Source organism: Pseudorasbora parva, chromosome 16, assembly GCF_024679245.1.
Source record: "Pseudorasbora parva isolate DD20220531a chromosome 16, ASM2467924v1, whole genome shotgun sequence".
NCBI classification, from domain to species: Eukaryota; Metazoa; Chordata; class Actinopteri; order Cypriniformes; family Gobionidae; genus Pseudorasbora; species Pseudorasbora parva.
In genome coordinates this window covers 29,411,112-29,434,168 of record NC_090187.1, presented here as the reverse complement: position 1 = coordinate 29,434,168, position 23,057 = coordinate 29,411,112, and the positions used below count along the sequence as shown (strand labels likewise).

The following is a 23,057-nucleotide window of genomic DNA, read 5'->3' as shown; positions in this document are numbered from 1 at the left end:
GACGCACTCTCAGTCGCAATCATGTCAGTTTATGAATTGTGTCTAACTGATCGCATGGTTTTTGGTTAAAATGTCAAAATGATCACATATTTGAAAAACATAAAAAAGTTATTGCAATATCATAATTATTATTATTTTGTCAGCTTTATAACGGGATTATGATGAGGTCTATGCATGTTTTAACCAAAGGGGAAAAACGCGACATCCCGGGTGTCCTGAGACACAGTGCAGTGCTCTTCTGTAAGTTGTACTGTATCATATAGCCTACCTTCTGACGTTCATATTTCGTTCTGTAACTGGAAAAGAAGGGAAGCTCGCCTCACGTGTAGCCTACATGATCCGCATTATGAGGCGCGCTTTAGTAAAGAGCGCGACATCTAGCCTACTGTTTGAATTTTGATACAAATTTAACAGGAAGTGGTGCTATGACAAAATCAGTTTATTTATATCTCAGTCATGCCCCAATCTTTCTGCTAAATGCTTACTGTTTACTTTAACTGTAAAAAAGGGAGTCTTTGATTCAGGTTTTGAAGGCATGAAATTAATGAAATGAATTAAGGCTATATGTATTATTTCTTTTATTTTACAGTTAAATTATTATTATTTATGTAATCAGAGATTTTTTTTTATGTCAAAAGCACATTGTTCGTACATGAACTGACTACCTCTTTGCACTTCAATAAAAATATTATGACTATGATATTTGGCATATTTGTTTTTGCTGTAGTTTTTAGGGGGTTATTTTTCCTGTAAAGATATCGAAATATATATATCGTATATCGAGATATAGCAAAATATATCGAGATATATTTTTTGCTCCATATCGCCCAGCCCTAATTAGAAATCCAAGCTCAATTTGAATTAATTATTCACCAATAAAATCACTCATCAGTCACTCACTAAATATTTCCCTCTACCATAGTTCTTAAATCCCATTCATCAGTGATGTGTCAAACTTCACAAGGTTTTGCATGTTTCATGACCGTCATGGCAAATTTGAATTAAATGCAAACTTAATGAGATTTGAGTAACTGCAGCAAATATGAAAATAAAGTACCTTTTGGTCTTCCTTTCACGCAACGTTCTTTTATGATACTTTCATCATGCTTTTATTGTCCATCAGTAACAACTGGATTTCAAAAGAATAGCTAAGCAGCTTATGACAAAACATTTTTTCCATTTAAGAAATGACAGCATTTCAGGAATTATACGACAATGATGTAATAAAAACTGAGATGTTTTTTCTTTGTATTTGTCACCGTTTTCACAAACTCGGATTTTTGTAGTTTACACAGAGACATAACAGTTTTCAAAAATGTCCACTTTGAAACCCCATTTTCAAAAGTTTGCATTTTCATACCCCCCAAAACACAGTTGTTTTCTTGCAAATGAAAAGCCAGCACACATAAAAGTTTTAGATTTTTAATTGAAAACGGTGTCATGCCAACTGCCTCTTAATTTGGGGGTGAATTACCATTTTTAAGCAGTCAACTCAGGTTATTTTTAATAAAATACCTGTATCCTACATATACAGGAAACCAAACTGCTGGTACACAAGAACATCCTGTGCAAATCATTACATCTGGACTTTACATCATTTTCTAAAGCCTTTATAACTATTTTTTTACCCCAACCTGTAGGAAACCAAACGGGCACTGCCCATCTGGCATGATGTCACATTTGGAAAGCAGACGGCTCACATGCCCTAGTTTGCTTACATGAGGTTGGCAAAGTCATTTCTGGCTTGCAAAGCCGGCCACAGGATTGCTGAATCAAAGGTAATCGCAATGATAAGATCTGTGTAGAAAAAGGACCGTGGAACAGAAACCTTAGAGAAATGAAAGCTTTACTGAACCTGAGCCAAAAACAATATCATTTGTTGACTTTGCATAAATGCATTACAAGATTTGTGCAAATATTTAAAGATCTATAAAAAGAAAGAAAGGGGGAATACTTTTTGGATTACTGAAAGTCTAAAATGATTTCCATTTCACTGCTACTTATAGGAAGCAGTAAATGCAACAATTGAAAATCTGCTCATATGATATTATCTTTACCAATTCAGTGCATTTTAAATAAATTGGTATCTTAACAGATAGAAATTTGAATACATAGTTATAACTACTCTGAGTTTTAGTCTCAGTACTACATTAAACTACTATAAATAATGTTGAATATAATGTATAATAATGCAATGGGGGAATATTTGTGGGTCCTGATGAATGCCAAATGTCTTACGTTACCATTAAAAAGTGTCCTATAGTACTTTAATATTTTATATCTAGTCAGTGACAAAGTGCAAGCATTTTGTCAAAAATAATTCAGCTTGAGAATCATGTATATTTGTATTGTTTTCTCCATTGTCCTGTGCATTGGGTTTCCAGCACTAAGCCCAAGCATATTCATTTCCACCCCTAATGTAATACCAAAATGTATTTATGAGTACCGCAATAATATCATATCGTGATATGTATCGAATTGTGACATGAGGGTATTGTTACACCCCTAATATTCAGACTTATAACTGTATTTTCGGATTTAATATAATTATTTCCCATTCCAGTTAATCAAATGAAGGGGCAGTAAAAAAGCTGACTATTGACTATAAAGCGCCTTTTCAGCTTATTGTGTTCCATCTTTAGGTTTATTTTTACACAGCATGAAGGTAAGACCTTACAGATTTATGAATGAACCACTCATTTTTAAATATTCCCGGTCTACTTACATTTGTTATGTCATCTGCTTCAAACATTAGAATGCTTGCATGCTTGGTTCTCTGGCGCATAATATATATACCCTATACAATAAAAACAGAAACCAAAAAACACCTAAATAATGCTCTGGTCTTCAGATGTCTGTTCTGGCAAGTACATGGTTGCAACACTGATCAGATTGTTTCTGACAGGTTGATAGATACACAAAGGCAATGCATCTATTCCATGCTCCAAGGAGAGAGAAAAAAAACGAGCACTTCATTGTTCATTTGAGCCAACGGGCAACACAACTGAGGCTTATTTCTCATCAGTGAGCGCTAATGGTGTGCACAGGCGGATGAGTGAATAGAGACCACACAGCTCTTCACAAAGCACAAAAGCTTCTTGGCCAGGTCATGTCCCAGCTTCCTCTGCAGGCATAGACGCAGCACAGGAGACACTAGAAGGTAGACCAAGGAAAAGAGAGGCTGGCTTTATGTTTTTTAAGTGCAGTATAGCATCCTCCTCAGACGCTAGCAACAGGGGGGTTTTGTGCTTCAAATGGATCAGACGCTTTACTGACACAGCACCCCCCACAATCCACAGGGCACTGCTAATCCTATTAAAATGAAGGCAGGCCAGCACAGGACAGGAACATGGCATTAGATCCATCAAGAACTTTAGATCAAAATCAAAGCTCTTGTCTCTGGCCATTTCCCATTTAGTGAAATGAAAGAAAATGATTTGAGACCTCAATGATCAGGCCACAAAATCACATCAACATTTGGTAGAATTTGGAATTACCAACTAAATATCCCCTGAAGCATGCGCACACTAATTCACAGATAAAATCCATCTTTCTGTCAGTATAGCTAAGTTTTGTTGTTTATCAAGTTTTTCGAATTCATTCTAGTCTCTACTGTAATTTCTGAGAGTGTTTTTAGCGGTGGTGCTATTTTGACAAATATTGTGACTTTACTTAAACTGTGACATTTGCACGCATAATATTTCTGCCGCTCAAATACAATCTGAAAAAAACCCACTCAAAAAGACAAAACCCCTGAACACTGAAACAACAGCTCTTATATGAAATGGAGCACACAAACTATGCAAGAGTGAAAGAGAACCGTCTTTGCATTTACATATTATTTTTGCGGAAAGTTAAAGGGTTTTGCGGAAAGTTAAAGCTTATTGATTCATGATTCGGATCACCAATGTCACGGGATTTCAGCAGTTTGACACGCGATCCGAATCATGAATCAATCCGCTGATTCATTACTGTTTGAATCTTTATTTGAGGTTTGAAAACAAACACGGAAGAGAAGACAATGCTGAATAAAGTCATAGTTTTTGTTATTTTTGGACAAAAATGTATTTTTGATGCTTCAAGAGCTTCTAATGAATTAACTGATGTCACATATGGACTACTTTGATTATGTTTTTATTCCCTTTCTGGACATGGACAGTATAGTGTGCATACACTTAGATACGCTGTCGGACTAAATATAAAATATCTTAAACTGTGTTCTGAAGATGAACGGAGGTCTTACAGGTGTGGTACGACATTAGGGTGAGTCATTAATGACATCAGTTTCATTTTTGGGTGAACTAACCCTTTAAAGTTGCTTCATTTTAGTTGTGACTTTCATACGGTTTTAAAATATTTGATTTATTTATTTAGCTGTGAACTTTGATATTTAATAAAACTCTAGAAAAGCTAAAAAAAGGTGAAGAAATTGACCAAAAATGATTACATTATAAATAATAATCTTATTATTTATTCTTTGTTATTATATATATATATATATTCTTTGTATATATATATATATATATTCTTATATTCTTTGTTATTATATATATATATATATATGCATTTAACTTGTTTTTTTCTTGTTATAGTGTAACCCTCGTTTATAGGACACAGGTAAGAACAGGACTTACCTTAATTTACATACATTTTAAAAGTAGGTTTAATTCTACCTTAATTAGTGGCTAATGTGATTAGTTCAACAATTGAAGAGGGCAGAAGGTGGGCAAAATAATGAATCTAGACAGATAATCTCTTAGGCTTTAATTAAATGACAGCCACAAAGACGCAGCACGGTTGTGGAGGTAGCCATGCGATCCTACAGCCTGTCCAATAAAGTTAATCTGCACTGCTGTCTTCTACTGTGCAGTAAACCTGCCGTACATATGGCCTCCCTCTTTCAGCCCTGATTGCGGCCTGTCCAGGCCTGTTTGATTTAGAAGGGCTGAAAGGCCATCAGCTGTGACCAACAACCCATTTTAGAGCCCCTGTGGGCAGCGATGGGTCAGGCCGCACTGGCCCGACGGTTCATTTCTGCTCACACATCACAAATGACAATCATCTGCCCTGGCAATCACAGAGAGAGAAGCTGCTCCCTTAGAGAGCCAATGGAGTGGGATGACGGCCATCCAATTTCAGTCTGTTCTGACAGAGCTTCACTTCAGTAATCAAGCTGGAGGGAGAGCCCCCCTCTGCTGCTTACCAAGACGATTGAGTAGAGAGGGGAAAAACCTCGGCTCACTCCCAATCCCGACATTTTAGTCTAGACGCCATCTGGACAACGGACACGGTTATCAAGAAGCACCTGCATGATTTAAGTATTTTAGCTGTTGCCTTTAAAAAAAATACAAAAAATAATAGTTTGCTCCAAATGTTTGATGTCCATTAAGGAGTAATTTGCAAGACATCAATCATAGTAAAGCATAATTTTGAGTTCAAACTATTGAATAGGAATTCAGTGCCTTGGTCTGTTGTTTAATAGTGCACTGTACAACTCAATTGGCCGGATTTAACAGACAAGGCTTAAACTAGTCCTAGACTAAAATCCATGTTCTAGCTTTTGTAACTGAAAACAACTTGCACTGATACATCTTAAAATATGTCACTGCCATTGTTTGGTCTCAAAATGCACACCAGTAATGTTTTCTCCCCTAATGCATAAAAGCTACTTGTCCGAATTTAGCTAGGGCCTAATCCTGGCTTAATCTAAACCCTGTCTGTGAAACATGGCCATAATTTAGAAATAAAAAAATTCTACATTCTAAAAACTAGTCTTTCAACCGAGGCGCCGTCATGATCACTTGCAAAATTTATGTCAAATATCACATATGAAGTCTACACAACTGCAAAGCTTTTTTCAAAGCAAATTTTTTAGGCTACATACCTAAATATGTTCATACATAGAACATTTCAGAATACAACTCTGCACTAGTATTTCTCTCCGAGACATTCAGAATGGTGTTTTTCAGGCAGTTTAAACCCCAGACACAGCAGGACTGCAGTAAATTGGAGAAATGGTTGGTTTGAGGTTACAGCCCTGAGAAAGTTGACCTTACGAGGTCATGGCCATAGTAATTGTTAGTCAGATTACTCAGTGGGAGACACCAAAACCCCACACACAAACGCCAACTACAGTAGAGCGGGTTGTGTTTAATAGTGTTTGTGGTTTGACAGAAGGCCGCTGACCCAGAACTCAGAGGTTAGAGTACGTCACAGAGAGAATGGTCCAAGAGGATACTTCCATAGAACAAAAAACGCCTATACATTTCACAGCTATTAACGGTCCACAATCCTGCGCAAATCCAGGTGTTTCTGAGGGCAATGAGAACAATGTTCTTCAGTCTAGCAATACACTAGTTCGGACTTTAGACAAATATCATAAAAAGTGTAAATTTAATGCTTTTGCAAAATGGAAAGGTTCATTTTAAAAAATATTTATATCATCTAATTTATATAATATATATAAATATATTTATATATTTTTTTCTTTACAAATTTGTGACAATCAAAATATGTGTTATACAGAGAAAAAGCAGATTTTTTTATTATTATTATATAAAAACATGCTTAATTTTACTAAGACTGTATAAAACACATGCATCCCAGATTTTTTTTTCAAGCAGACAGTCTGTATGTCAGACTCGATTCACGCATGTCATGATTTACACCAGTTATGTTGCGGTTTCTATTAAAGTTACAAGCCAAATGGTTACAGGTTGCTGACCAAAGCCAATTTAACTAGCATTTGCCACTATGACAGTGCTAACTTTGGGCTCTGATTCCATCTATACACTCATGCAAATGGCAGAAAACCGTCATGCCATTATGAACTTTAAAGCAAAAATATTTATAATGCCGTGAAAGCGAATGCAGCTGTTTCACAGGCAGCTTTAAGTGAAATGGCACAGGTGGCTGTTCAATCTGGTGTTTTATTTTATGACATCTCTACTCAAACCAAAAGATGAGGCAATACGTTTCCCTCCTTCTGGATGTGCCAAAATACTCCCTGAAGTTATATGACTTAACCCACAGCTTGAAGTCTCTTAAAATTGCAAGCCACTGGCACGCACTTGGTGTAGTTTAGCACTGTCTGTCTGTGCATAAAAACTGATGAGCCTCGGTTTTAATCTCATCCCAAAAGTTCTAAGCATAGAAGTCAACCATTTACAAGTCTCACGAGGAAACACATTGCGCTAATTAATAAAGCGCAACGCAGAAAACACAACAGACTAACGTCTCTATAGTGTCTGACTGAAGTACACTTGACCACAATATGCCAATGATCCGAGTCTTCTCGCAAGGGACTCTTTGAGTCGATGGCATAATCGTCGTCATCTGGAATGCTGATGTCTACATTAAACTCCACATGAATCCTCCTCAAACAAAAGTACAGAAGAGGAGTAACAAAAAACTAAAAAAACTAAAAAGAAAATACACCCACAATGCTTTGCAAACATGACCATCTGGACTGAGCTGTTGGAGGATTAAAAGGGGGCCGTGTAGGGGTGGTGCGAGCCGTAGTGTGTCTCTCGCTCTAATTTTTCCCTCTCTGAGATAATTACAGGGTACCGCTGGGATGGACGGATTGAGGAGAGAGATGCTCCGAGTCTGGGTTGCCGCCCTTGGATCTCGACATCACCACAGAGCCAGAGTGTGCGGTCGGATCCACAGGGTGGACACTCCAGCAGAGCCTGAGGAGAACAGAGCCAGACAGCACCACAAAACCCAAACCAACAGTGCAGACTATTTAAAGCGCACACCAGCTCATCCCTGCAGTCTCAGCTAAACAGGCTTGGTAACTCAACTACCAGCAGAACCACTCGGAAAATTGCTTAATGGAGAAGAGTCAGTGGGGTGGTGACATAATGTGCTGTTTCTGTGTCCATATTAAATCTCTCTGTCTGAATGAGAGTTAGTTCATTGTTCACATTATTTTTTTACAAGAAGTAAATTACTAGTTTAAACATTTAGTATCAATATTTTAGATCCTCTTGATACAAGGTCAGTATAATATGTATTACACATATACATGCCCTCTCTGTTTCCATATCCACAACATTTTTACAGCATAACGATAAAAGCACACATTTAATAACACATTTACAACAATATCTTGGATTGTTAATCGATTAAAAAAAATAAAATCGCCCACATTTTTCTGTAATTAATCACACCTAACAAAAAATTATAATATTTAAATTGTAATAAAATGTAACATTTTTATTCTACTGTAAAATTTTTACACTGAAACTCAAATAATGTAGAAACCAGAGACAGTATCTTTAAAAAATATATTTTTTTTTTTACCAAGTACTATGAATGAAGCCAAGTATCACCGATACCAATACTGCTCCGATGTCTCTATTTAATGGATTTTTTCTCAAATTCTGGGTATGAAATGAATACTCATAGCCATTCATCATTACAATATAATTGCGAGCAGTTTAAGGGTTAGTTCTCCCTAAAGTGAAAATTCTGTCATTAATTACTCACTGTCGTTCTAAACCCGTAAGACCTTTCCTCTTTGGAACACAAATTAAAGGGATACTTCACCGCTTTTTCATATTAATATGTTATTCCCTTAACTAAAATGAGTTGATACATACCTCTGGTCTGAGTGCGTGCACTTAATCTCTTTGACGTGCGGTGCCGATCTGATAGCATTTAGCTTAGCCCACTAAGTCCAGTTCATTCCCTATGGTACCAAACGGCGCAGTAAAAAGTCACACCTGAAAAATCTTTCCTGACATCTTACCCTCACTCTCTCATTTCTGTCAATATGGGGGAGAGGGAGATGTGAGGGAGGATTTTTCAGGCGTGATATTTACTGCTCTGTTTGGTACCATAGGGAATGAACTGGGCTTAGTGAGCTAAGCTAAATGCTATCAGATCGGCACCGCGCGATCACCCATTTAGCTTAACCCACTAAGCCCAGTTCATTCCCTATGGTACCAAACAGAGATCAAGTTAGAAGCGACCAAACACCTCTATGTTTTCCCTATTTAAGTATAGTTACACAAATAGTTGAACGATCAAGTATGATGACATAAAATAAAACGTGGCGCTTTTCTAAGTGGATTAAAAAGGAGAACTATAAAGTATGGTGGAATAGCACTTCTGAGAGTATTTCGACTTCAAAGCGATTAAGTGCGAGCACTCAGACAAGAGAGGTATGCATCAACTCGTTTTAGTTAAGGGAATAACAGTTTATGTGAAAAAGCGGTGAGGTATACCTTTAAGATACTTAAGGCAGAACGGTGGCTCACCATTGGCTAGTTCCTGCATCAGCATCATACGCATACATCGTGGCTTTCACATGAACAGCATCGGCCGTTGCACTGCAGTGTTTTTACAATGTAAACTGCGTATAGGAGACCGACACAGACAGTTATTATTTCATTTGTTTTTGTGCACATAAATTATTATAGTTGCTTCATAATATTAAGATTGAACCACTGGAGACACATGGACTATTTTGTCTATACTACCTTACTGGGCCTTTAAAGTGTTAATTAAATTGCTGTCTATGGAGGGGTCAGAGAGCTCTCAGATTTCAATAAACATCTTAATTTGTGTTCCAAATGAAAGTCTTACAGTTTTGGAACGACATGAGCGGGAGTAATTAATGACAGAATTTTCATTTTTGGTTGAACTAACCCTTCAACAGGCTTTAAAAAAATAATAACATTGAATTTAAGTGAACTTGAAACAATATTCACCAAAACCCCTAATAAATGTCACATAGCTGTGCCTTTATATAGTGTAGTAATATAATGCTGTCTCTGTCAATATTAAACCTCTCTCTCTCTCTCTCTCTCTCTCTCTCTCTCTCTCTCTCTCTCTCTCTCTCTCTCTCTCTCTCTCTCTCTCTCTCTCTCTCTCTCTCTCTCTCTCTCTCTCTCTCTCTCTCTCTCTCTCTCTCTCTCTCTCTCTCTCTCTCTCTCTCTCTCTCTCTCTCTCTCTCTCTCTCTCTCTCATACCCACAGCAAAGGCTGCAAAGAGAGGGAAAACATACTATTAACCAATAATATCAGCCTACCAAGGTCCACTTTTCATGATCTAAACATATCCAATTCTACATTATTTTCAGCTCAACATTATTTTACATTCTGAATTTTTTTTTGCATTATGGAAGATAAATACATTGCAAATGACATTTTGTGCTGTCTTCAAAAGTACTTGTGGAGGAACTTGTCAAAACTTATCTGATGCTATTTGACATGAGAAAGGAAAAAAGAAAAATTAGCCATTTTAGGAACTCCTTCATCCAATTCAAAGCATTCTCCTTTCCAAAACCACAAAACCCAAATAAATACAGCCGGCAAGAACTTGAAACGGCAATGGGTTTGCCCTCAATTTCAGGTGAATGACGACGATTCCTCATGCAAGTTCATCTATCAGGCCTCTGGACAGGTTCACAGCAGGCCACGAAGATGAGGCCATAACTCAGACCTGGCATCTCTCCACTCTTTTTTCCGCCTCTGCTCTTGGGTGTGGGGATTATGGCATCACAGATATGAGCCCCACAAGTTATGGCCTCCACTCAGTGGCGCAGGTGTCAGGGTCGGGTGTGATTTGGAGACACAGAGCAGATACGGAGAGCTCCCTGGGGAGCGCTGGGACACACAGCACTAAAGTCAAGCTTACTGAACAGCTAATAGACCTGAGTGATGGTATGTCACAACAGAGTAAATGCTTCACGGATAACAGCGGCGGAAGCAGCTGAAGTTTTTAATGAGGAAGCAATAGAAAACGGTACTTTCTGCTATTATAAGATGGATAATTTCCTTTTAGATTTACAGCAGCTTTGTCTTTTCATAAATGGATTTAACAGTGCATCATATATAAAACCACAAGACAAAGAGATGCAGATGCACTTTTAAAAGGCAACTTATTTAAATCAGGAATGTTTTTTCACTTAGAATTCTGTTATAATCCTTAAGACAATAATTCCTGTTATAAACTTCTTCCAACACGAAAGAGTTGTGAGTTGCCTGAAAATGAAACTGCATGTCATGCTTAAAAAGTGACTAGACATATAATTCATGCTGCCTTTGCCATCAAAAGTTCACATTTTTCAGCTTTTTAGCCAGCGTTTTGAAGCGAATGTTTTGTGCATTACTCTGGATGCAATATATATGTGCAGAACCACTTTGCTAAGTGCTCCGTTTCCTGTCTCCACATTAAAAATCATAACCCCCATTCCTCAACGCTTTTATTATGCTCCAAAATCAAATGCCAACCTCCCGTTTTTAATAAAGCCCTTATACGACTAGGGATATCTGATAGTGCTCTTTTAAATGTTACCAATGTTGGTCCTCACAAGCCTGTGGTTCAATAACAGAGGTCAGTGCAGTGATTTAGGGGATGGTTCCCGTTTACACATGTGATATTGGGATTCAAAAAAGGCTTCTCATCCCCCACTATGTCACATCTGCTTTTTCTCAGCGCAAATTAAACGATAACTAGCACAGGGTGTGTAACACTGCCCAGGACCAGCCTGACACTTGTTTCGGTGCTCCTTCAACCTCAGGGAACGCTGCGAGACAAAAAGTAATTTCAGTTTTTAAAATGACGTCTGCTACTAAATACAAACATGAGCCATTTTAAAAACAGAGGCTATTGCTTCAAAAATTTACTCAATCTGCAGATTACATGACAATACCAATATAGTGCACAATTTGTATGCTATACAAGTAGTAACTACTTTGGGATTATTGCCCCGAGGACTGTACCTGCTCTAATAACTATATGCTATGAGGAAAATGCATGTCTTGATGACCAGAGGAAAGCAATGGACCCATTTTTTTTTTTAAGATTCCACACATTTCTGAAATAGTCAAGTGCACCAAGAAAGAAAAACATGGCTAGTCTATAGTTCTTATACCATAAAGTCGTTAGGCACCAAATTAAATAAAATTAGTCACTGTAAATTTAGGAATCTAACCCTAGAGACACATTCATTTCAAAATTGGCGACAGTTGACGCGTTCATGGCTTGATTGCTCTCTTTATTATTTCTTCTCAACTGCGCGTAACTGTCGTGCAGCTCTAGGTTTCTTTAAAGTTATTATAACGTGCCCTAACGCTACTTAGGAAAATAAATTTGTCATCCCCATGGGGTAGAAGGGTAAATAGATTATGAAGAGCTACCGTTCTCCCTGTGAGAGGGTTGATGGATATTTGGCTTTGCCATCCATTAAAAACAAGTGGCTGCACCAAGTGTTGAGATATTTGTTTTGCAACACATATTTAATATTACTACGGTTGGGAATAGAGATTTATGATATTTTCATGACGTTCTGGTTCATAAATCGGTTCTACTTATTGAATCAAAAACATCCATTGCCCCATAGGTTACTGTTATAGTTAGGATTAGGTTTAGACAGTCCATAGGAAACATAGGGGAGCAGACGTCGACACAACACCGGTACAGTCCAATTCCCAAACAAATTAGTCCTATTAACTGAGTCTCTTTTAAAACTGAGTTTAATCAAAACCATACAGAGTGGCCAGAGGAGTCCGGTTACCCAACAAATGAGGAGTCTGTTCTTTTTAGGAAATTAAAGGTTCACCCAAAAAAATGTACTTCTGTCATCATTTACTCACCCTCATGTTGTTACAAACCTGTATAAGTTTTTTATTTCTTTCTTTTCTATTGAACTAAAAAGACAGCTGACGTAGGCCTATAGCCATTGGCCTCACTATGGAAGTCACTGGATACCGTCAACTGTTTGACTATGACATTCTTCAAAACATCTTATTTTGTGTTCAGCAATAATAAAGAACTTCATACATGTTTGAAACAACATATGGGTGAGTAAATGACAAAACTTTCATTTTCGGGTGAACTATCCCTTCTAAAACACGTAATCAGTCGGAGTGGTTCCTAAGTTAATAAGACTGAACTCGAATCGCAAATTAGGCTACGTTAGTAGACTAACGTCTGATACAAAATGAACAAAAAACTGTACTTATGGCTTGTAAGACTTCAGTCATAGTGATATGATAGTCATTGTATTTTATGAATGAACGAAATATGCTGCCACATATGCTACAATTCTAATTTAACCACACTTGTCCGGCTTCTTAAAAAAATAAAATAACAATAATTAAAAAAAAAGTATTTGAAAAGTCAATAAAAGTCTGTATTGACACTTTTTATTTTTCATTTGTTAGCCTATTCGTTGATCTAATCAATTTTGCAGAAGACTGTCGAGGGCAGTAGCCTAAGCATGCATCGGATCGCATGCAATAAGAATGCATATTTCTTTCTTTCCCGAAAGTACTAAAAGGATCATAAATGCAGTCGGAACATGATTCCCATTCCTAAATATCAGCGTATGACACTAGCACAAAATTATCAGGCTCAAACGATCAGCTCCCCCGGGCTGACAGTTCCCCTATTATAAATTAACGAGCAGATTGGGATATTCTTAGGCATTATCACTTTCCGTACAATCACAAATAGATAGCACGTGATGCTCGTCCTTGAGAAACAAAACACGCAGCAAAACACGCACAATACTCAATGTTACAAACTTGCGAGACTGGCTGTGTTTATCTCCTGACAGTTGTCATGCTCGCGCCGCCATTCCCTGCGCTGTCGCAACATGTAACAGAATCAAAAGAACAAAAGCCTCCGCTACTACATTCGGCTCAACCTTCTCCGGTTGCTACGAAACCGCTGAACTCCCAGAGATGATCAAGAACGCGCAGCTGTAACAGATTCATTCATTGGCATACCTGTCATCGTAGCAGAAATCGGCGTCCAGTGTGTTGACATACAGGAGCAGTGCCACGGCGCTGCACACCAACTCTGCGATCATCTCTCAAAAAGAAAAGAAGGAAAGGAAATGAAAGAGTTGGAGGGTGATATTAAAGCCCTTCTTTGATGTCTCTCTTCGTCTTTGTCAAAATGCCTCTGCCAGAAAACAATATCCGAGTCCCCATCCTTGCAAAGAGTTGAAATGATTTATCCAGACATCCTCCTCTTAACCCATGTTATTTGCGGAGAGAATCCTGTAAGGTAGAGTGGATGGGACACATATAGTATTTACAGTACGGTCTTCTGTGTTTGGGCGTCCTTACACCGAGAGTGTTGAGATGATGCATAGTGGACGCCGAATAAATGTCGTGATTGAGCCGCGTGTGGTTAGTGGATCCAGTGCGCGTGCGCAAAACCCCTCCTCCTGGGTATGTATACACACACACACACACGGTCTGACTTAACCCTCTATTGCACGCATTATAAAATGTTTACACGATGTTTGATTCAATTTTCTTGCTTAAAATGAACCTATTTAGTGAAATAAAACATTATGAACAATACACTTTGAGGGTGTTCCTTTTTAAATACCATAATTCAAATAAATAAGCAATTTCTGCAATCCAAATAACTGTGTTAAAGTGGATTTAAAGGGATAGTTCATCCGAAAATGAAAATTACTACCCCACGATTTAGCCTACTCACCCTCAAGCCATTCTAGGTGTAATTATTCTTTCAGACGAATAGGCTACAATCAGAGGATATATATATAAAAATTCAAGCATTATAATGGCAGTGAATGGCAGCCCAAAATTTGAAGCCCATAGAGTGCATCCATTTATTATAAAAGTAATCCACGGCTCCCGGGGTTTAATAAAGGCCTTCTGAAGTGAATCAATGGGTTTGTGTATAAGAAAAATATCCATATTTAAAACTAAGTAAGTAAAATATCTAGCTGTTTCAGACCACCTTCCGTGTTCAACGTATGTAAAAAGCACAACTGGCACGTTGACGATGGCGTTGGACGTAGCGCAAGCATTTGCGAACTGAGAGAGATGTTACACTTACTTCATAAGATGAATACGGAAGGCGGTCCGCCAGAAGAATGGACACCTAGGATGGCTTGAGGGTGAGTAAATTATGGGATCATTTTCATTTTTGGGTAAACTATCCTACGGTGCCACGCACATGATTTACCAATTTGTTCCCTCAATTTATAGATATTTTCTTGCACGTCATGTGCGGGGCTTTAAATAATGAAATATCTGTGCTCTCTGATGAATTCGACCATTTTAACAGCTATGCAGCAGACAATGAAGATTCATCTTTTGTCATCTGTTATATTTGCTCATATTTTAGGGGGTTTATGTTATATTGCTTATTGCATTACTCTGGCGTAGTGTGTTACTCTGGTGGTGTTTGTCATTGTGTGCATGACACTGTACACATTTGTATGGGGGATGGTTTATGGCAAGGGACACACACACACACACACATATGAACTTTGATTCAAAACAATTTTAAGGTTCAAAGCACATTTCAGTAGTTAAGGTAGTTTGATATATTAACATGTTGTCGGTTAATGACATGATGCATTATGAGCTGTAGAATATAAAACCAATATAACTTTTTTTTGTACTGTACATTTAACAGGATTTTTTTTACAGTAAAATAAATGCATTTAAATGCCTGTATTCAAGTTTTTCTTCTGCAGCCTAAAATATGTCTTAAATCTTGTCAGATTTAATTTGCTGGGGTGTTAAGAAGAGCGATTAATGATAAATATGGCAGTGCAAATGTAAAATGTGCTAAAAGTGTATTCTAGACAAGCAAGTGAAGATTCAAAAGGAAGTAATTTTGTCATTATGCAGATCTCATTATCTCAGACATCGTCACACTTGAACTTGAAGCAAACGTGTCACTTTAACAGCATTGGTGTTGAAATCAATTATTTTATATCTGCAACCAAACCATTATGATACATTTGAGTTCAGCACTCAGCTCTAAAATTGACACTCAGCTTTTGTTAAAACCAGGTCACTGAGGTCAGTTATTAATAGTAGATTAGTTTGGGGTAAGATGCACCCCCCCCCCCCCCCAACACACACACACACACACACAGATCCCCCCCCCCCCCCAACCCAACACCCCTTCATATTTATTTCTCCTGATCATAGAAGGCACAAAATCTCAACTTAACACTTTTGATGGATGGCTTCACAATTTTTTATTTCGTCATTTCATCTGAATAGCAACATTTCTGAGATTTAGTTAGGCGCAACTGAAAGTCCCCCCCCCCCCCCGTATTTATGAATTAAATATACGTTTTCAGACATCTTTGCTTTCATTAAAACTATAAATGTATGTTATATTGTTTAAATTAATTTATCAATAAATGTATCAATAAATTTTAATTATATTGTTTCTATTATGACATATCTCCAATTAAAATATGGGCAATTAAATAAATGCATTTTCATATGCCTGTATATGTGTTGGAGAATCTTAATGTGCTATAACAACTAAATGTTTCTATATAGTTCCTTGCATTGGCTGATGTCTCATCAACCTTCACTTGCTAATCTTATATCTGAATATGTTACAATTTAAAAGTAAATCCACATGTTCTAAGACGGGGCATCTTTCAGCAGCCTACCCTCATTATGGCTGTTGTTAGTACTAACAGTACTACTAAAATAGTAAAGCATTGGATTCTATCAAGTCTGTATACAAGCAATCCTAAATGAGGTGAATATTAAAACATCCAGTAGAGGGCCCACATTCAGAACACATGCCATTGTATTTGGCAAAAGTGGAGAAACACTGTCATTGCAAATGTATCGCTCCAATAATCAGGTCTTCCACCTACATACATTTATCATTTAGCAGCAGCCATACAGTTAAAGCAGGCTTTATGGGTAATATGTACTGCTTTCTTCAAACAGCAGGGAGTATTTGGATTCCTTTGAAGACTTGAGAAATTGAAGAAAAGAAACCGAGGAAGAGAGAAAGAATCAATCTTGTAGTTGCTAAGGACACAAAGAGTGCTCTATGGTCCAGTGAATATTGATGTAATTCTAGTTCAATAGCGAGACCCGGGCTACTTAGACAGGCTTCAATGTGGCCATTCACAGAACAGCAGGACGCTATGATGTAATCTATTACAGAACTGATGGAATCACAGGAACTGACCCTTTGTAACTCATGCACTTGGTGGATTTTCACTGAAATTGTCTTAAAGGAATGGGTGCACCACTAGACAACCATTTGTTTTTTTTCTGAGGCTATAATTACCATTTGACTCCCTCCTGACCACATGGCTTCATTCGAAATAATTCTGTACACACAGCACTAAAAGAGTGTTTTTATTTATAATAGCGATAGCTGTATTATATTTCATATTCACAAATGAAAATAAACATTACAATGATTGTAAAATTAGAAATTAGAGCATTCCCAGATCATTTTTCTTTCTTTTTGGGGCTGTCCATCAGATCTGAATTTTTTTTGTTTGCCTCCTGCTAGGGATATACACAGAAAGCTCAAAATTCATGCCACTGTGATAATTATATAAGAATTGTAGTTATACTAATACCCACAGATCTTAGCAAAGTCTCACATCCCACAATCTGTTTTAGAGCAAAATAAGTAAGCTTGAAGTGTGGCCTGCAAATGGCAAACTTCACGTCTGAAGGTATAGATTGAGTACACAATAAAGAGCTCACAAATTAAAAATACATATCTTATTTTGCTTAGATTATGAAGAATTATATAGATCATGTACATTTTATGTGGGTTTAATAACATGCTGAAATGTCATTACCTAAAGTATAATATCAAATTCCTGTATATGAAATAGGTGTAATCCCTCTTGTACATGTATTATTTGTGCATGTCATTTGTCAATGTCAAATTTGTATGATTTACTTATAATCTGTTTCCTGTGTGGGAAAAATCTTCATTATTCAGGTGAACCGCCTTCTATTTACATATGGGTTTTAAACTCAGTTGCCTAGTTATTTACATTAGCACTTTTTAACGCATTATGTGCTTCATAAAAATGTTCCAAAAACGTTTTTCTTTGGTTTACGTGGATGTTTTAAAACAAAATTAGCCTTTGTTTCAATAGACTTCTTTGTAATGTAAGAAATTTTGACATGTGCTAACGTTGGTCGGATACAAATACCAGAAAGACTCGATAGGTAGGTAAACGTTTGAACACATTTTATTTTGTTAAAGAATTGAAGACACATTTGAGAAATATATCCATGCAATAATCGTGTCATATAGTTATTTGGCGTAAGCTCCGTCCTGAGTCCAGGTATGAGGTAAACTGACAGGTCCTGCCAGGAGATGAAGGCATGGCTGGAGCCAACCCCCAGAAAAATGGAAAGGGCCAACCTAGTGGTGGTGGTGGGGAGGATGGATGGAAGCGTCAGCTATGACGCCTACAAGCAGCACATGGAAAAGTAAGGTCAAGCTTTTATATTAAAGACCAGATATACTAAACAGGGCAAATTAGCAGCAGATCGTGATTCCATAAAAGCACCGATGGGATTGGAAAGTTCTGCTTGTGCAGGACAGCATGATCTCATGGTAATGCGTATCAGTAGTACGAAATCTTGTGGAATGGTGCAAATGCTAAACCTGTTCTCACACCCAAGGCGTCAAAATCCGAAGCATGGTCAAGTGCCTTCGGTGTCACAATGAAGACGCTAAAGGTGCCCCTAAGCGTCATTTTTTGACGCGCTAGGTGCTCCATTCATTTCAATGATAAAACTTTGGCGTCATACACAGACGCATTTAATTCTTTGCGTTTATAAAAGCAGACATGATTTTATTATTATTTAAAGGCCCCATTCTTCGCGTGTTTTCGAAGCTTTGATTATGTTTACAGTGTGCAATATAACATGAGTTCATGTTTCGTGTGTAAAAAAACAGAGTATTTTTCACACAATTGACTCATCTGTACACCGCTGTTTTCTCTGTCCTAAAAACGGCCTGATGATTTCCTTGTTCTATGAAGTCCCTCCTTCAGAAACACGTAACAAGTTCTGATTGGGCCAGCTCTTCCTGTGTTGTGATTGGACAGCAGCTTAGCGCACTTTGCCCGGAAAGGTCCCGCCTCTTACCATAACGGGGAGATGCAAGCGCTGAATGCGCGCTCTTCTCCACGTGGGAGAGCAACAAGACCACGGCCCCTATTTTGCGTGTTCTTGTGGGCGGAGGGTTAGTCAACAAACGCTTCTAGTGACGTCATTCCTGAAGGAAGTGCAGGGGTGTAGTCCAAACCGTCCGTTCGCTGTAGGCGCTGTAGACCGCCAAGTCTTCTGAAGTCATACGATGTCTTCATGTCAAGAACAGAGTTGATCTTGATGTTTTAATCGCTGAAATGATGATCCCGCTGCCCCGTGAACTAACTGATTCATATCTCATTTAAATAATTCAAAAGACTCCTGAGCATGACGCGATCGATCACAAGACACACGAGAGCCAATGACATTTTACAATCAATGCTGACGTAATGGCCCAATTGGTCACAAGACATTCGAGAGCCAACAATTTCACTATGAAATCTCACGTAACGGGCGGTAATATTTGAAATTTGTTGTGTTCATGATCTTCGGCGGATGGAGATGCGGATCGCTTTTGGTGATTTTCTTCATACAAATCAATCGTTTGGCCTCGGAAAATGGGGTTGGGTTACATGCTAAACATGTCTAAATAGCGTAAATAAATGTAAATAAAATGATGCCTGCTGATTAAATTGAAAAACACACTCCAAGATGTCATAATGGCAAAATCATAAACTAATACAATTTCACCATGACAATAACATTCCCAATAGCCAGTGCGTCTGTGTATGATGGCAACGATTTCATTGTGATGCGGAAGCCACTTGACCATGCTTCGGATTTTGACGCCTTGGGAGTGAGAATGGGTTGAAACGCTATATGCAGTTTTTCGCGTGTATATGATACACACTTTATGGCGTGCATATGACACGCTCTTGGGTAGGATTAGGGTGGTGGAGTAGGGGGTTCGTACGTATAATAAGCCATAAAGTGCGTATCATATGCACGCGCAAAACCACGTACCATATGCACGTCAAAACTCATTTAGGTTTATACATTCCACGAGATTGCACAGTCGTACTATTTATATGCATTTTCGTGAGATCGGGCTCAGCAGGATCATTTCCATAATGACCAACGCAATCTACCCTTTAGCATCTGGTTTTACAATACGCTTTTTTGGGAGGTAAATAATGGCACAAACACCAGTAAATTGACGAGCGCAAACCTTAGAAAATCACCACCTATACACTCCTCTCATACGTTTTGCACCTAAGAGGGAAACTCTTCCCTCTGGGAAAAAAGAGGGAAAAATACAAATGCAATTAGGTCAACCGCAAAAATAACTGTCCACATCTTTTTAGCTCTAATTTATCACTGTGCGTAAATCCTTTATCAATCCTCTATCACATAACTGATGATGATTGAGTTAGGTGGAGTTTGCACACACACACACACACACACACACACACACATCATTTGCATAGTCGCACACAACAGCGACTAGGACTCAGAGCGTCTAACGACTTCAAAAGTAGGTTTTGCAAACTGGAAGTATAAGCATACTTTTCCCTCCTTGAGGTGAAGGGTAAGAATGTTTATGTAACGTGCACGTTGGTGGCAAGTAATTATAATCTAATGAAGCACCTCATATCGTTACATTTGAGGCCAGGTGAGGCTCCACTACCAAAGGAGTAGTATAGTACTGATTATTTACACTACTAATAATATTTACAATAATGTATGAATTTGATAGGTGTCTCTCACATTGTCCCACAGTAACATTAAAATAATGTAGATGAGTGTACAATGTTTTATAATAATTATTTATTCTATTTAGTGTGCAGAAAATCTATTTACCAAATATAATATTGGGGGCATCCAAGTTATTTGACATATTTGAACATTTAATAAAAAAGTAACACAGTAAATACTTTCCCTGGTAATTAGTTACTTTTATAATAATGTAAGTCAGTTACTAACTCTTTGTGATAAGTAACTAACTATCACTAATTACTTTTTTTTAAAGTATCATGCCCAACACTGGTTACTAAAGAGATAAATAAGGTAACAAGGCAAACAGGAACTAAAAACAGGAAGAGAAATTTATAACAAAGAAAATAACTTCAAAATAAGAGTCCATATGGCAACATTATTACCCAGGGCATATGTTACAGTCGAGCTGTGAACACATTTTTAGATAACATTTTTTAACAATGAATCACGTGGCATTAGAGTCGTCCTGTGCTGCATTCCAGTTAATTTTTACTATGCCCTTCACTCTCTAACTTCCCTCCATATTGGTCATTGCTTAAGTTGCATGAGTGCCCACTACGGACAGAACTGGAACGTCCTAAGTCCATGATCACTTGGAATTTGGACGGGTGGGACATGTCCCCACCACTTTTTGAAATATCTTGCTGCACGTATGAACCTAACTAATACAAACAAAACATCTCTGGTTAACTATAAGAGCATCATTTCATTCGTTTGTGAAATAAGAGACGATATGGTCTTTGTTGCCGCTGTTATTAGTGGTGCAGATTTCTCTTTTGGCTTGTGCTCATTCATGTGCAGTCTGTACACTTTAGACAGTTTTGTCACCGCAACAAAATAAGAGCTGAATAAAGCATTGTGATTTTTCATAAGAGCTGAATAAATCATTCTCCAAGAAACAAAACAGAAGTGCTTTACTGAATGAATATTTGAACAAACTGATTCGGTTGACATAATGATTCTATGAATTACACCAGTAAGAATAAATTAATATGTTGGGTGAATAATTCAGTGATACTGATACTGATCTGAGGGCTAACTTTTGTGTGAATTTACGGCTACAACATATTCTTATTTAAAAAAAAAAAAAAAACCTTCATTTAATGTTTTAGATTATTTTAAGGTTTGTACTCTCTTTGTACTTTATATCCTTCTCTTTTCAAAGCTTCACCCGCTGTGTCCGTCTGTTTCCATGCAACTATTATATTTAATAGATAACAGCCCACAAGATCACATCTAGTTAAAAAACGTTTCTTAACATGGCCTTCAGCCACATAAGTGAAATTACCATTTCATTTCAAGGCAGAATGATTTAATGTAGGAGGATGTGGTGATGGATGAGGAGAACCTGCTGTATTTGTCACTATGAGATTAGAAAGAGTGGCATAACATTTTCTCCTTCATTACTCATTTATGATTGCAGGATTGGTATTGGAACCATGGGCTGTAAATGTCATTTGATAATAATAATAATCTTTAGAGATATAGAGATTTCCCTGGCCAAAAAATAAACTGACCTTTAGCAAGACCATTTTTAAAACCGATAATGCTCTATTTAGTAGTACCATTTTAAAATTGCATTTCAATAGCAGACCTCTATGGAGAAGGGTTATTTCTGCATAATTAAAAAAAAAAAAAAAAAAAAAAAAAAAAAAAATCATTAGTGAGGCATTTAAATGAATGTGAAAGTCATTCACGAGCAAGAAGGTTGTAAGTCACCAGCCCTTCAATAGCCAATACCAGGAAAATGCACATATACCGTTCCTTTCCTCTAGCTATTAATTTTACACTTTGATTTCAAACATCATGCATACCCACAAATAAAGAACTCAAGTGAATAATTGTATTGCGACCTTCAACAAGTTGGAAAACTTAAACTCAAGATTGACAGATCTGGATTGAATGAGTCACAGATGAAAAACTTTAACATTTCCAGTCACATGTCCACATGACTTTGACTTTCGTAACTTTATCTGAGCAAAAGATTTTGTTTTGCAAGTTCCCTACTGAGCAAATTTGGTCTCGAAGACATATGTGATGTGAAGTATGAATGAATTCTGTATTTGGAAAATATCCACTATATTATGTGAAGTGTAAAGTGTTTCATGCCCATAAAGCACAAAGAAACTGTATTTTACGCTCGAGTACCTGCACCTGCACACATTCACAACACATCAGAAGTAGTTAAGGTTATTTCCAGCAGAGATGGAAATCTCAGATTACTCACAGAAGTGCGATAAAGAATGAACGGATGAACGGCACGAGCAACATAAGAACGTAATATAAAAATATAACTCAGAACAGTGTAATAACAACTGAAAATTATAGATAACCTTATTCCAGGCTTATGTCTACATTAATTTATGTGTAAGGAAATTCCAGGGTGTAAAAGATTGCTTCCTCTTTGTATCAGGTATAAAGAGCCTACCTTTTGCAAGA

The 23,057-nt window shown here is 37.4% G+C and overlaps 1 protein-coding gene across 1 annotated transcript in view; it reads right to left on the bottom strand.

Annotated features, from left to right (window-relative positions):
• tmtc2b (transmembrane O-mannosyltransferase targeting cadherins 2b) overlaps positions 1–14,154 on the bottom strand; it is a 162,657-nt gene extending 148,503 nt beyond the window's left edge. The window contains exon 1 of the mRNA XM_067420190.1: positions 13,746–14,154. Within this exon, the coding sequence (XP_067276291.1) occupies positions 13,746–13,828 (83 nt within the window). The 5' untranslated portion in view covers positions 13,829–14,154. The remainder of the gene's footprint in view (positions 1–13,745) is intronic.
• Between the last annotated feature and the right edge of the window lie 8,903 nt (positions 14,155–23,057).